This window comes from Mya arenaria, chromosome 3, assembly GCF_026914265.1.
Source record: "Mya arenaria isolate MELC-2E11 chromosome 3, ASM2691426v1".
NCBI classification, from domain to species: Eukaryota; Metazoa; Mollusca; class Bivalvia; order Myida; family Myidae; genus Mya; species Mya arenaria.
In genome coordinates, this window is record NC_069124.1 from 25,291,867 (window position 1) to 25,306,341 (window position 14,475).

Below are 14,475 nucleotides of genomic sequence, written 5' to 3' on the forward strand. Positions count from 1 at the left end.
ACAATTAATTTTCGTAACATCGACCATGTTCCAGCGCCCAATTTCCCCCGTTATTTGGTACCTTTATTTTGTTAGACAGTTCTGTAGTTTATTTGGAATGCGTGTCACAAGTTTTCAATCGAGGCGAAATGTGCTTCGGAAATCTTAGAACCAAGCATGAACTGTCATTTATTTTTAAATGTTGTCCTTAATATACGCAATTTCGTTTACAGAGCTATTTAAAAACATTGCATGAACACCTATCGGTATGCCCTAAGTTTTGTTTCCACAGCAACGTAAGTATGTTTCCGAAATAATGCATTTCGCCTCGATTACGAGATAATACGATGCTGATAATACGATAATACGATGATGATAACACGACAGTACGATAACGAAAACGCGAAAAACCGTAATGAAAACGCGACAGTACAATGATGATAATGCGACACTAGGGTGATGAAAACTATTGCGTTTTCCATCATCGTACTGTGGCGTTTTGCGTTTTGGCGTTATCGTAGATCCGTTATTTCGCCTTTTCATCATCGGACTATAGAGTATCGCGTTTTAGATCAACAGATTCACAGGCGATGGCTCTAATGGAATTCCGTACAACTGGCGTATTTTCGTCACGCTAAATTGCATGTTTACGCCACGCAACTTGGCGACATTCTCGTTCACCAGAGTGATGATGGTATGTGTACTACATTGATTTATCATTATCAAACCTCTGATAAATGAGAGTGCTTGGCGAATTTTCGCGGCGAAATTACGAATGGCGAGATCAGCCACCGAACCAACGTTACACTTTCCAGACTTTTCATATTCAGAGCTTATTAATATAATACATGTTTTTGGTAAGATCACTTTTGGTAATATATCACAAAGCAGTCTTTCTTTCATGATCAGTTTTGACCTGGTTTCCTTCCCTATGAAAGGACACGATCCATAATCTAACACTCGTAATTGATAACTATGACCCACATTTTGACGTAGTTTCGTTAAACAATGACTTTATTCAATTTGGTATCTAGAGCATCAATCAATTCAGCGTTACATTTTTTGTTTCTTTTTGGTTTCCTGATCTTCGTTCACCCTCGTTCTATTGCCACAATATTTTTTTGCTAACTGTTTTTTTTTAGTTTCCTTCTCCTATTGTGGTATTCATTCCATTCTTACACTGGAAAGACGCGCTATGCACCCATACCATAATATGCAGGGATGTGATTGACCTGGCAGCTGGAGGGCTGAAACCATTTCGGCCATGGGTTCTTGGGGCACTTTTGGGGTCAAAAGCACACTGCCGTAGAAGAAAAACTGGCTTTTTAGAAGCTCTTTTGAGGGTTCTTCTGACTTTAAATGTGAAGCAAACTGGGATATCAACTCTAACAACCAAAAGCACACTAGTATCGTTTTTAATCAGCTAAAAAAAAGTTTCAGTAATAAATGTCCGTGGTGTTTAGTATGTACACACAATTGACAATCACCTGGTATGTGTATCCATACTCTGAAAATGTTTGGCCATTAAAAGTGTGATTTATCAGACCTTTTTCTGCCTATCTTAATGATCAGCAAATCTGACCCATGTCCAATGCCAAATATGTATACTTTTCCAAATTCAAGAAAAAAAGCCCAAATGAGATGAACTCGCTGTTCCAAAAAGCCTGGCTTCTCAACTAAAACCGTGCCCCTTTTTATGCGGAGCTGCGGAATTATGCTAGAAAATGGCAGCATGTTGCTAGAAAAGGGCAGCATGCTGATAGAAAAGGGCAACAGGGTGCCCCACACTGCTATTTAGGCCTAGCTGGAGCACTTCAATACATTATAGATTAAAGTGGAGAGGAAAAAGTTAAAAAGGTTTAGTAAAGTGGGTCGATTGTGATGATAGCTATAGTATAGCCAGTTTCAGTTTTATTCTATGACATCATGTTTAAAAACTCTAAACCAGGAATTCCAACATAAAGACAATATATTCATTCTATATTTATTTAAAAATCATAATTTAATATACTCAGTCTATAAATACCATCAACTTGAATCGCAAACTGAATGGATACCAGAAATATTTTATCAATGTCTACTGGGTTAAATAATTTTCCACGTTTCATAGACGTTCGACCAGTTATTTCCAATGCTGATTTCTGATATAAATATTTATTGAACAGGTTTTTAGAACAAAACCACATTCCTTGTTTTATACACATCTCTCTTTTGCAATAAAGTTCTGCTAGCTATGAGTAACTGTACTCCATCACTAAAAGTTCTAGAAAAAAATGCCTTAAAGCTGAACTCTCACATATAGATCATTTTAACAACTTTTATTTTTTTGTCTTGGAATGAGAAAAAAAAATGTGTTAAGGTCTGAGAACTGGTAATATAAGACTGCTGATAGAAGATCAGATCACAGTTCAGGGCTTTTTCTATAGTACCCACGGGTCCGACCATCGGACCCATTCCCAAAGTTAAATATAAGATATTTTTCCCAATCTTCAGAAAACAATCCCAATCCAAATTTTTTTTTTTTTTTAGAAATTCTTTTTACCTGTACTGGTTCATTTGCAACATCCTAATAAATAATGTGATGTGAAGTTTTTTTGGTAATTGAACTCGGAAATCATTGATTTTCATCACATTCAGAGATATGAAATATTATCTGTCATGATTTATTGCAATAGATATTTACACCCCAAGGATTTCAGTCATTGTGGGTCTTTTAAAGGGAAAATAAACTAATATCAAATCATTTCCTAATTCACAGGAGACTAGACAGCTTTTTCTTTTCACTGTAAAATTTCCCAATTTCCCGCTTTTTCACGACGCAAAATTTCCCAAAAAGTCTAGGGTCTTTTTCCCAAAATGGGCAGAAAAAGCCCTGGAGTTTTTAATATCTTCATCCGAACATATTGTTTTATGGATTAAAGGGTTACTTACGCTTAAAGAAAAATGAAATTTTCGGCTGTTTTCCACACAACTGAGATCTGTTACCGGGCATATTGTGAGTTATCTTATACTTGTATGACCAAATTGAAAGTAATGATGCCGAAATAAGCTGATTCTGAGACAAAAAAATGGAAGAAGTTGATTCTGATACAAAAAAAGAAGAGGTTGTCAAATTAATCAATCTGTGAGAATTCAGATTTAAACCTAATCAAGGAAGAGTGAAGAGGAGTCTCATGTATAAATAGTCAAAGCTGATCTTGTTCTGATACTTCCACTATCTGCCAACAGACACCTTCATATTATTAATATTCCATATTCACCAATGTCTTGAGTCTGTATTTGAGACTAAGGCTCAGAAAAATAAAGTTCTAAAACGTTTCAAAATATCAATAATGTTACTAATTTTTGCAAAAGATGTGTGCATGATTGATGAATAGATTAATTATAATAGATACTGAAATTTGACAATCATCCTGTAAAAAAAAAAAAAAAAAATTTAGTTTGCTTTTCTCAGTCATAGTCTCAAATTCAGACTCAAGACATTAGTTAATGATTGGCCCAGCACAGCACTACTAGAACAGGATGTAACTCGCCATATTTTTCCTGTCTGAAACATATCTACATACATGTACATGTTGATATGCAAGTTTCGCATACTAAAGTGCAAATGCATGTAGGGTCATCATTCAATATGTAGCCAGTCGGAGATCACTCCACCAGTTAAATATATGGTTGCCCTGCTATTCGAAACACATTCCAGTACCAGCGACAATGAACAGCAAACTGCCTCACAGCAGTCAAAATTAGCACAAGCCCACAAGCCCTGCACTGGTAATATGCTTTTTACGGGCTTCCTCAAATTCTGGATTTAAGATAGCAGAGCTTGTTAATTTTTTTGATGCCAAGCAATAGAATAAAAATTCAGGCTCGTTCATCCAGAAGTCATATATGGATGACTGTCAAAGTCAAATTTTTCTCATAACTTTACATGTGTCCCCTCGGCACTTGGGACAATACCATTTCCCTTTCGGTTTACTGGTAAGTCCTACACAGTTAAAATGGAACCATTCGATTGCACAAGCATCATTGTCACACCCAATCATTTCCCCGTACGACACCTGTTGACACAGACAATACGTCGGCTCATCTGGGTCGATGGGAGGATCTATGGGCGACTGTTCTTTATCTTTCTTCGTCTTTCTCTTCTTCTTTTTCTTTGGCTTATCCTCCTGAAGAAACGTCAATGCAATTAATAGGTAAGTTGTAAAATGTACAGAAAAAATTCATATATAGAATGTTTACTTGGCCAACATTGAAGATATTGAATGCAATGAAGACAACAACAACAGCAACATGGCCAAGTCAGCTCATTGATTTTTGTCCATTGAAATCAGATAAGCTAATAAAATTCATGAACTATTCTACTTCTGTACAGTGCAACAAGCAAGAATAAGCCACATTTCCTCAATGTTCTTAAAGGTAACGAAACATGCACGTTTTTATAATGTTTAAATGCATGTTTCGTTACCTTTAAAAACATGGAGGAAATGTGGCTTATCCTTGCTTGTATATTATATAAGTAATAAATTATAACACACATCATTAATGTCAATTATGCGATTGAGATACATCCTGTAAGTGGGTTTATAATAACTGCCCAGATAAAAACTAGACTCACTAGAGTTTGAGGAAACACATTTGACAAAGGAAATAACTGCAATAGCAGGGGCTTAGAGCAAGACAGAGATTCCTTTTGTTTATATATGGACTTACAACCATCTTGTATTCAGCCGTCGATTATAATAGGGTACCTAACAGACATCAAGCCGATAGCAATTAGGTTATGCCTACAATGTCATGTGACTTCATAGTAAGGGCCCTCCAACAAATACGCAGAACCAGACCATTATAATACAGTAGTGATACTTGACAATCAAATAAAAAGCATGGAACTTGGTAAAACAGCAATAAAAGCATGTACATGTATAACATGAATTTAGTTTATTATTATTAATTGAATGAAATGTACGATTCAGGAAGAAATAATTTAATGTCCAAACTTTCAGATAATTTATTACTAAATAACATAGGAATTTTGGTACAGGAAAAGTCTCTTTTTAAAAACTAAAATTTAGGGAAACATATTCATTTCTTTTACAAAAGTCAAAACTCAATAAATTTTGCTCTTATCTTCCTTTATCCATTAAAAAATCACCTGTATTATGCAAGTATATATATTGAGATATTAGTATTGATATAACCAGCTTAATGCATGCTTTTTAGCCAAAATTAACATAAAATTTCAAAAATATCCATATTAAACGAAATTCAAAACTGTTCTAACAAGCAACGAAGAAGTTAAAAATGATCATAGTCATTCACTCAAGTTTATAGTTGGATTTGCGTCAATTTCAAAGATGTTTTATTATCTATACACTGTACATATTTTTTGTGACCTTGATTTATATGATATCACAGACCTATAAACCTCCAAACAAAACTAATAGCATATGTATTTGCTTTGGATTTAATGTTAAAGGCACAAAAAGATGACAAACTTCTAAATGAAAAGAATAAATCACATGATATTGTCAATATTATACACTGATACTGATATAAACTTATGATATTTCTATTCAAAGATTAAGGAAAATACCATTACATTAAAGGGCAAAACATTTGGAGGGTTGAAATAGTCTACTTGAAGGTAACTTTGTTATCAAACAAGTACAATGAAATGCATAATTTGGGCAGCATTATGGGAAAATGTCAGTATTTCGGACTTCCTCAATTGTCTTTAATATCTTTCAGATATGGGAAACATATTTGTATATAAAACAGCGTTATTACTCTACTGTTTTATTAGTGAAGATTGTGGGCGGTCATGGTGGATAGCAACTGGCAACTGATAAGCTCTGCCTTATCTAGACACTGATTGGTCATTCGGGTATCAACCGGCTAGTTTGACTGACAGACCGTGTCATGTTAATTAATTTCAGAACATAATTTTAGTGTTGTACTTGAATTCAAGGTAATACACCCAAGCATGAGACATAAGTCAAATCATATAAGAGAGCTGCAGAGCGTAACCCAATGCTTATCTATTGTTCTTTTTTCAGACACACAAGGGCCATAATTCAACAGAATTATTAAAGCTACGGTCTTTGCTATACAATATGTATTTCTTCACTCAACATGTGTACCATTTCATTTGAATACCTTATTAAGTTGTGGCTGATGGCGACAACGACACCAAGGCTATGAGTATGACAAAATACCCGCTCAAAATGAGTTTGACAGTATACAATACAAACCTCTTCTTTAATGAGGTTATCATGGTTCTTCTGACGTCTCTGTCGCTTATTTGCTGAGGGTGCCACTCGCTGTTCGATTTTTTCCTCCTGTTTGCTCACCTGGAAAGAAAGCCATAGTTAGAGACATATATTGTCACAGCAGTGTACAAGTCTCAATCAAGTCAATCATCCAAAGTTAAAAACTAAGACCATTAAAAAATATCGTTCAATGTTCTTTTCCCCTACTTCAAATATCGCTGTGACCAAAACTTGTTTGGGGGGAAATTGATAACGAAATCAGAGACAATGTGCCAATTGTTCAGAACCAGGACCGTGTTCAAGTTGACAACGTGTTTAATGAGTTCATCATTAACTTTTAATGGTGAATTAATTGATGATGCTCTCATATGTTTAGGCCTAAAAACATGCACTTAGTTTGGGTTACCCAACCCTAGGCCTAAAAAAAAAATACATTTGGTTCGGGTTACCCGACCCTACCTACGGAATAGGCGCCGACCCTAACGTTTTTATAGTCAGTTTGAAAAAAAAATGAAAAACTAAAAAAAAAAAAAAAATATCTTTTTTTTTTTTGCTTTTCAATATGTAGTTTAAAACCTTAATAGCTTATATAGAAGATAACTTTAACACCATTCTCCAATGATGAAAATGACATTCTTATATAAAGCCTAATAAAAAAAAGCCTACCTACCGGGTAACCCAGTACCCTACCTATTTTTGAAAAGGATGTAACCCTAACCAAACAATTTTTTTTTTTTAGGCCCTACCTTTGAAATAAGACTAACCCTACTGTTTTTACAGTCTGTAAGTAAAAACAAAACACTAAAAGAAGTGTTTGTTAAAAAGCCTTGAATGCTTTATACAGAATATTACTTTTACACCATTCCCAAATGACGACAACCTTCTCAGTTTTGTCAATGTGAACCGACTGCCGGCCAAAATTGATAGTTCAAATTGCAACTGGGCTGGTTCACATTTGGAAAATAAGAGAATATTAAATACAATAAGTAGTAGCTGGTCAGTTACTTCACTTTTTGAGACAGATCACTTAAAACTTATTCAGTACCCTGCATTCTTACATAAAACCTAAAATACCTTACCAACTATTTTTCATTGACATTGGAAACAATGTTTTATAATTGACCAAATTTATTGCGGCTTGAATGTGAAAATGATTCACATGAGTCTGTTTCCAAGTATAAACCAATTAATGCTGGCGGTCTTTCTGAGCAATCATAGAGAATGTGCCACTAATAGGTTTTGAACCCATTTTCTCTTTAGGCCTCAAACTACCATAAGACCGATCAGTCAACAGGCCAGAATTTGTATATATCTACTTGACATAAATGGCTTGTTGCAGCTTGATGCACCTGGTATAAAAAAAAGATGCTAAATTACAAGTTATCACTTTTCATTCCAAAAACTAGCGTATCAATATTTAGTTGAACTGAAACATTTACTTGAATTTTTTTTTATCAATAATGAAGCTAAATATCTGACCCATTCAAAATCCAAAACTGTACTCAAATATGTGTACAGGGTGTCATACCTTTATGTTATTAACAACTGGCGGCTGTGGTATAATTTCTTCCTTGTCATGATCCTTCACACTAGCTGATGATGAAGTTGGATCTGAAAGAAATGAAAACTTTATGAATGATAGAATAGAATATACTTACTTTATTTTAATCTCCATAATATTAACTGTTTTACGAGTACTCTAATATAGTTTTGACATACACGTAAAATATGTGTTTTTACATAAAACTTTAACAACAGGCTATTTAAATCACTTTGGAGGCTAAGAGACTGCTTTTGAGGTTATGCCACACTTTAAATACAAAATTTGACATTAATATTCATACTGATAAAAGACTAAAAAAAGACTAAAATAATATTATTAATACATCAAAGTTTTAATTCAGCTTAATTTTTGTTACTGATGAGCCTAACCAAACGCATCTTATATAAAACAGTGCTTGACACTTTTTTTAAGATATGATTGTATCAAAGTTACTCATCCAGAAATATATTTCGATGAATTTTGGAGCCGATATAAGGCCCCATTCCCAAACCCAAGGAATATCTAGATTTCCCCACAAAGTTGTGATTAAAAGTCCCCTACATAATCTCAAAATTTATAACCTTTGAAAAAATGATTGCAGGTCAAATGCATTTTTTTTGTATTGACACTTAATTGTGTACTGAGTTTTGATACATGTATATAACATCAATTTGCATTAAATTGTTGTTCTGTTGTTTTGTATCTTGCAACTTGCAACATTCCCCTTGTTAGCAAAAATAACACTTAATTCCCCTTTCTCATGGCTGCGGGCCAATTCCTCAATATAGAACGACAGTCCTGCCATCAAAATGGAAGCTACAATGTTATGTACTTTGATAAATGTTTGAAATTCGCAGTAGCTTTTATGCAAAACACTACTCGTTACTGTATATTAAATAGTTTTTTGGGGGGCTAACTTCAAAATTGCAGTAATCAGTTGGGTTTGTATAAATTTGGTACTTTAAACACATATATATTAAGAATACCATATTTTCCCGACTATAACGCGATCCGCTTATAAGACGACCCCCCTACTTTGCCCATGAAATCTGGTGTTTTTGTCTTGACTCGTTTATAAGACGGGGTAGATTTTTAAAGCAAATCCAGCACTTGAAATTCTCCAAGTCAGTGATAATGTTCAAGCTAAACAGTCAAATATCAAATAAATTACTGTGAAATCATTAATGTTCGTGGGCATGAAATTTCGTGGTTTGCCGAAAAAAAACAATTTCGTGGGTACTTGAATTCGTGGATTTTCATTTTTGAAAAAAAAAATCGAAGATGCGATCGTCCTAGATCGTCTGCATAATATCCACGCGCTGGCCCGTGATTTCCGTCTTCTACGTCACTCGGTTTATGACACTCGCTAATGTGGTACGACATGCCAATTAGTGCATATACCCATGTCACTTATCGCTTTAATTGGGAATTAAAGGTAATAAAAGAAGATGTACTCTGATCATAAATACAGATAGGGGAAGCCATTGAATGCCAATTAAGAATTTTGCAAACTGTGATAACACAGAAAAGGTGCGTATATTGTCACGTTCGGTGCTTAGTAACCTTCAATATACTAATAATCGATTAATTATTTCATTAAATAAAAACAATCGAGTATGGACACTTATCACGCACATCTTGTAAACATGGAGATTTTCATTAACAGCACACGTTTAAACACGTGCTTATAACTGTCATTTGCTGCATAAAACGCATTTAATTGATTTGGTTCATTTTTTGTTAAAGGCAGTTGTAATATATTAACAGAATAATGATCGTAAGTTATACAGTGAGACAGGTTTTAACACTGTATACTGCGACCTCTGTAAAGAATATACTAGTTTGTACGTAACAAGGCAATTGAAAAAGTGAATAAAGGGGTTTATATTTCGTGGGATCTTGAATTCGTGGATCACCCAACCCACGAAAACCACGAACATTAATGCCCCACGAACATTAATGATTTCACAGTAGTTCATTTGCTTGGGATTATTGATTTTTATTTTCCGATGGTATGGTATGTTTGAACCGGCTTAGACTAAATTTTGGGATTTAAGTGGGTTCATACGGTATTTGATTGACCTATTTAAAAACAAACCATTGCAGTGCATCTTTGATCTTCACACAGCTCATGCTGTGACGTCACAAATTGTACTGTTTGATCTGCAGCCGACAAACTGAACAAATTCCATTGCATGTGTTAATGAGTTATATTTTCACAAGTGTTTGTTTTGATTGCAGTTGATGGGACTTAAATTTTGAGTAATAAATAACCATTGATGATTGCGGATAAATTAATAAACGATTAATGAAATGTGCATTGAAATCTGCTAGTTACATGCATGTGCATGATATATGCAAAGCCTTATAGTAAGGAAAAAGCAAGTTTTATTAACGACATAGAAAAAATAACAATGCATTTAAAAAAAAAAAAATTGTCAAAATATTTTTATTTTAAAGGTAACAAAATATGTCTCCTGTGAAAACAACGTGTTTGAAAAGATAACATGTGTTATATTGAGTGTTCATCGTAGCGAAAAAACAAAGCAGATCTATGGTCGTCTTAATACGATGGGTGTGATCGTGTCACTTTTTATTTAGGACTAAGGCTTGAAAATTAGAATTTCTCAAGATGCAGACATAGTGACAAAATGAAAACAAATAAACAAATTACCAAAGAAATTTCCAAGATTTTCTCTGTCTTGTTCCAATTGTCGCTGTCTATTTTCTATGAACTCATTTATCAATGTCAATAAATGAAGTTTTTCATCCCCAATTTCCTGGCACCTAACAAGTGCCCTCTTGATTGCTATAAAGGCTTTTTTCTTCACCTGTCCACTTTCTTCCCTCAGGTATGTTTCCTTGTGTTGCTCTGTATCTTTCAGAATGGCTAAAAATAACGGATTTATAAAACAGTTGGTTATTTTAACAACAAACTCTTTTATACAGTTTTGAGATTTGCATTCATTTCATGGCAAGTGTCAATATCTTTAATCTAAACTAAATTTTACAGTTTTGGGGAGTAAAAATTGCAGAAAGTATTTGTCTTCCTTAACTTTCAGTTTCAAGTCATATAACGGTACGTATTTCCTGAAGAAAGTTGTTTTTTTATTATGTACACAACCAAAAAAAATTCATTTACAGTATTTCCAGAGTTTTAAAAGCTTATAGTAAATAATATACTTAAGCATAGCATGTGTATATCACTATATGCCACTACTGTACCAATACAATACACAACACACTACACGTATGCACACCCCTGTGATTCAAAATGAAACGGTCTCAAAGCATTTCAAAAGCTAACAATTATTTAAGCCAAGATCACACGAGTTTTCACCTTTTGAATAAACTATCACAAGGTAAGAAACACCCAAACAAAACGAAACAAACAAAACGTACTTCTACACTGAATGTCAAGTTCGCGCAATTGAGTGACAATCCGTTGCAAATCGTCCGGTAGATTGTCCATAGTTTCAAGGTAATTTTCCAGGTATGTTGCCGAGCACAGAGCCTCTACGGCCGCTTGATTCAAGATAGACATGCTTTGTAGATGCATTCAATAGCCGTGGGTATTAAATTACTTATCAGACAAAATAAAAAGAAAACGTAAACATGATTTGTTTTCCCTCGCCAACGAGTTGAATATACAGGCCTCGTTTTGAGTCGGTGTGTAAACAATTATTTTGGCATATGTGTAAAGCTTTTAAGTCTAAAGAAAATATAACAGCAAGATAAACCTTGTGACCAAATACATCGCAGTGGTTACTCCCCTTCCCAGTTTGTTAAATTCGTGATCCTGACATAGTCACGAAAAGTTTATTTTCTCTATAAGGGATGTGTAACTGTATAATATGTTCATTGCAATGCTCATTTTGTCATGCATGTATGACACGAGTTTACTGAATAAACTTGAAACTTGATGGACTTTGACATGCGGAAACATCTTCATTAGAGGAAATCAGTGACAACATAAGTAAAATGCTGTAACATGTAGCATTTTTTTCAGATCTGAATTGGAAAAGCCAAGCCGACTGAAATTAAGGAGGTTCCAATTGTTAAAGATCAGAGGTGGAAACGTTTGCATCGAATTACCTAAGCGTACCGCTGTACGGTCGAGTATTGGCGCTATTAGCTCTACTCACTGGCACCGGATTTTCAAACTCAAACATTTTAAAAAAAAATAAAAAAAATAATCTTATAATTCCTTACTAAAAATAATAATACCGAATATGTAAAAAAATATTGAAAAATATTTTTTTTTCCAAATATGCACTTTGTACTGTATAATATACTATACAGTATATTATATTAGTATATTATACAGTACAAAGAGCATATTTGAAAAAAATATTTTTTTACATATTCGGTATTATAATTTTTAGTAAGGAATTGTAAGATTTGTTTTGATTTTTTTTAAAAAATGTTTGAGTTCGAAAATCCGGTGCCAGTGCTTCTACTAAATCTGGTAAAATTGTCATTTTTTTTTAAATATAAGATTATTGTTGTTTTTTTGCTTCAGTGTCGTAGAGTGTCATAGCCACGAGTAAAATATTCGCTTTTGATGTTCACGAGGTGAAAAATATAGCGATGATACCTGAAATTAGCAATTTTAGCTCGACTATTCGAAGAATAGGTGGGCTATACTACTCGCCCCAGCGTCGGCGTCGGCGTCCGGTTAAAGTTTTAGGGCAACTTGGGATTTTCACTTATAAGTCTAATACCCTACATTCAATTGACTTAATACTTCACGCAGTGCCATCACATGATGAGGTTGGATAACTCCATATTATTCTTTACACAGATTATAGCCCCTGATTGACTATGGAACTTAGGTTAAAGTTTTAGGGCAAGTTGGAATATTTATTAATAACTTCTATATCATTTGTTCAATTGACTTAATACTTCACACAGTTGTTCATGACCATCACACAATGAGGTTAAATAACTCCATATTATCTTTTATACAAATTATGGCCCCTGATTGACTATGGAACTTAGGTTAAAGTTTTAGGGCAGGTTGGGATATTGTTTAATAACTTCTATATCCTTCATTCAATTGACTTAATACTTCACACAATTGTTCAGGACCATCACCCAATGAGGTTACATAACTCAATATCCTTAATACAAGTTATGGCCCCTGATTGACTTAGGTTAAGGTTTTAGGCAAGTAAAAGTTAAGGGCAAGTTGGGATTTTAATAAAAAAGAGCTTCTATACCGTTCATTAAATGCACTTAATAAAATTCAAAATTATTTACAACCATCTTACAACAAGAAACATAACTCCGTTTTAAGCCTTAATACAAATTATGGCCCTTGATTTATTTATTTTTAATTTCCTTTGAAAGGCATATTTGTATTTTCTTAACCACATTTTCATAATGGGAAATCAAGTTATTTGAATGACTTGCGTCATTGTTTGGGCGGGCTGGCGGGAGGGCAGCATCAAAGTCACCTTATGTATCGAATAATTTTAGTTAGGTTTGACATAAAGAGGCCAAACTTGGTATTATTACATCGTTATTGTATTCTAAGTCAAAGCGGCGTAGTCGAGCGCGCTGTCTTACGACAGCTTTTATTATATGCCTTAAAGTGGTATTATTTTTTAGACTGTATGCTGAAGTAACGCCATTTCGGAAATCACGTCGTTGATATTGTGTCCTAGCCCTTTGCGCGTTTGTGTTGTTGTTGTTTTTATAACAGAACGGTATAAGTTTTTAAAACATTGAAACATATCATATTGAAATTTCCACTATTTGAAACAGTGAAATATCATTTTTATTTCACTGATAAACCGCTATAAACCACTTGACAGCATATATAATAAACTTATATTGCCACTTTAAGCGTAAAAATGCTTGGCGAGGGACTTTTTAATTCTTTATACCTACTAACATTTATGTTCTGTTCTATTGTGTCTTTAAACAAGCTCACGTTACTGGCTTTTGAGCTTCTAGTTCCCATTGTATGAAGAAATCGGACTTCAGAGTGATTCTATAAGCTTTCGTCATAATCGAGCTAAAATATATTACCATTATTAGTATATAATGTAGATAAGAGATAATTGAATAATAACTATATTGATGTCTGTTCAAACTAGGACCCATAACTACTCCCATCTTCAAAGAAGCCCAGTACAAAAAATAAGGCATGGCCTTTAATATAATACAATGGTAATACATTATAAGGTAACAATGGCAACCCCATTAAACTTCAAACTATATCTTTTAAAAGAGACATTATTTTATAAGTGTTCGTTTGAAATGAAACAAGATAGGAATTGAAATTAGCCTGATATCAACACATCTCTGACACAAACGATAATTGCAACGCAAGGTCTGACAATTTTAAAGCACCTGGCTTCAAGTTAAAAACAGAGGACTGTGAACCTCATATGCGCCAACATGATATGATAACCGGGTTTTCGATATGTATATAGCGGTACTTTTATTGTCTCGCTATAGAGCTAGCTTTTGTAGCGACGTGGTAGAGTGTCCGCCTGCAGAGCGAGAGGTCGTGTGTTCGAACCCCGACATATGCACATGCATGTGCCATCTGTTACATTTGGCATCCAACGGGGGACGCGTGTTGCACGATAAGCCTCAATGTCATTGCAAATTGACCCTTGTCTATGCAATTCTAGGATCGTAATCTCAAAATGGAGGGGGGAGGTGTAA

At 34.2% G+C, this 14,475-nt stretch overlaps 1 protein-coding gene across 1 annotated transcript; it reads right to left on the reverse strand.

Annotated features, from left to right (window-relative positions):
- Positions 1-3,414: 3,414 nt before the first annotated feature.
- LOC128229161 (inhibitor of growth protein 1-like) lies at positions 3,415-11,458 on the reverse strand. Its single transcript, XM_052940883.1, has 5 exons — positions 11,197-11,458; positions 10,469-10,684; positions 7,780-7,862; positions 6,234-6,332; positions 3,415-4,148 (listed from the first exon to the last, which is right to left on the reverse strand). The coding sequence occupies exons 1-5, from the start codon at positions 11,351-11,353 to the stop codon at positions 3,885-3,887; spliced, it is 819 nt and encodes a 272-aa protein (XP_052796843.1). The 5' UTR covers positions 11,354-11,458; the 3' UTR covers positions 3,415-3,884.
- Positions 11,459-14,475: the final 3,017 nt, after the last annotated feature.

Excerpts from the sequence above, each read along its gene's own strand:
- LOC128229161 (XM_052940883.1), bottom strand. The coding sequence starts at position 11,353 with ATGCATCTACAAAGCATGTCTATCTTGAATCAAGCGGCCGTAGAGGCT. Across the intron at positions 7,863-10,468 it reads AAATCTTGGAAATTTCTTTG|ATCCAACTTCATCATCAGCT; the intron begins GTAATTTGTTTA and ends CATTTCTTTCAG. Across the intron at positions 4,149-6,233 it reads ATAACCTCATTAAAGAAGAG|GAGGATAAGCCAAAGAAAAA; the intron begins GTTTGTATTGTA and ends ACGTTTCTTCAG.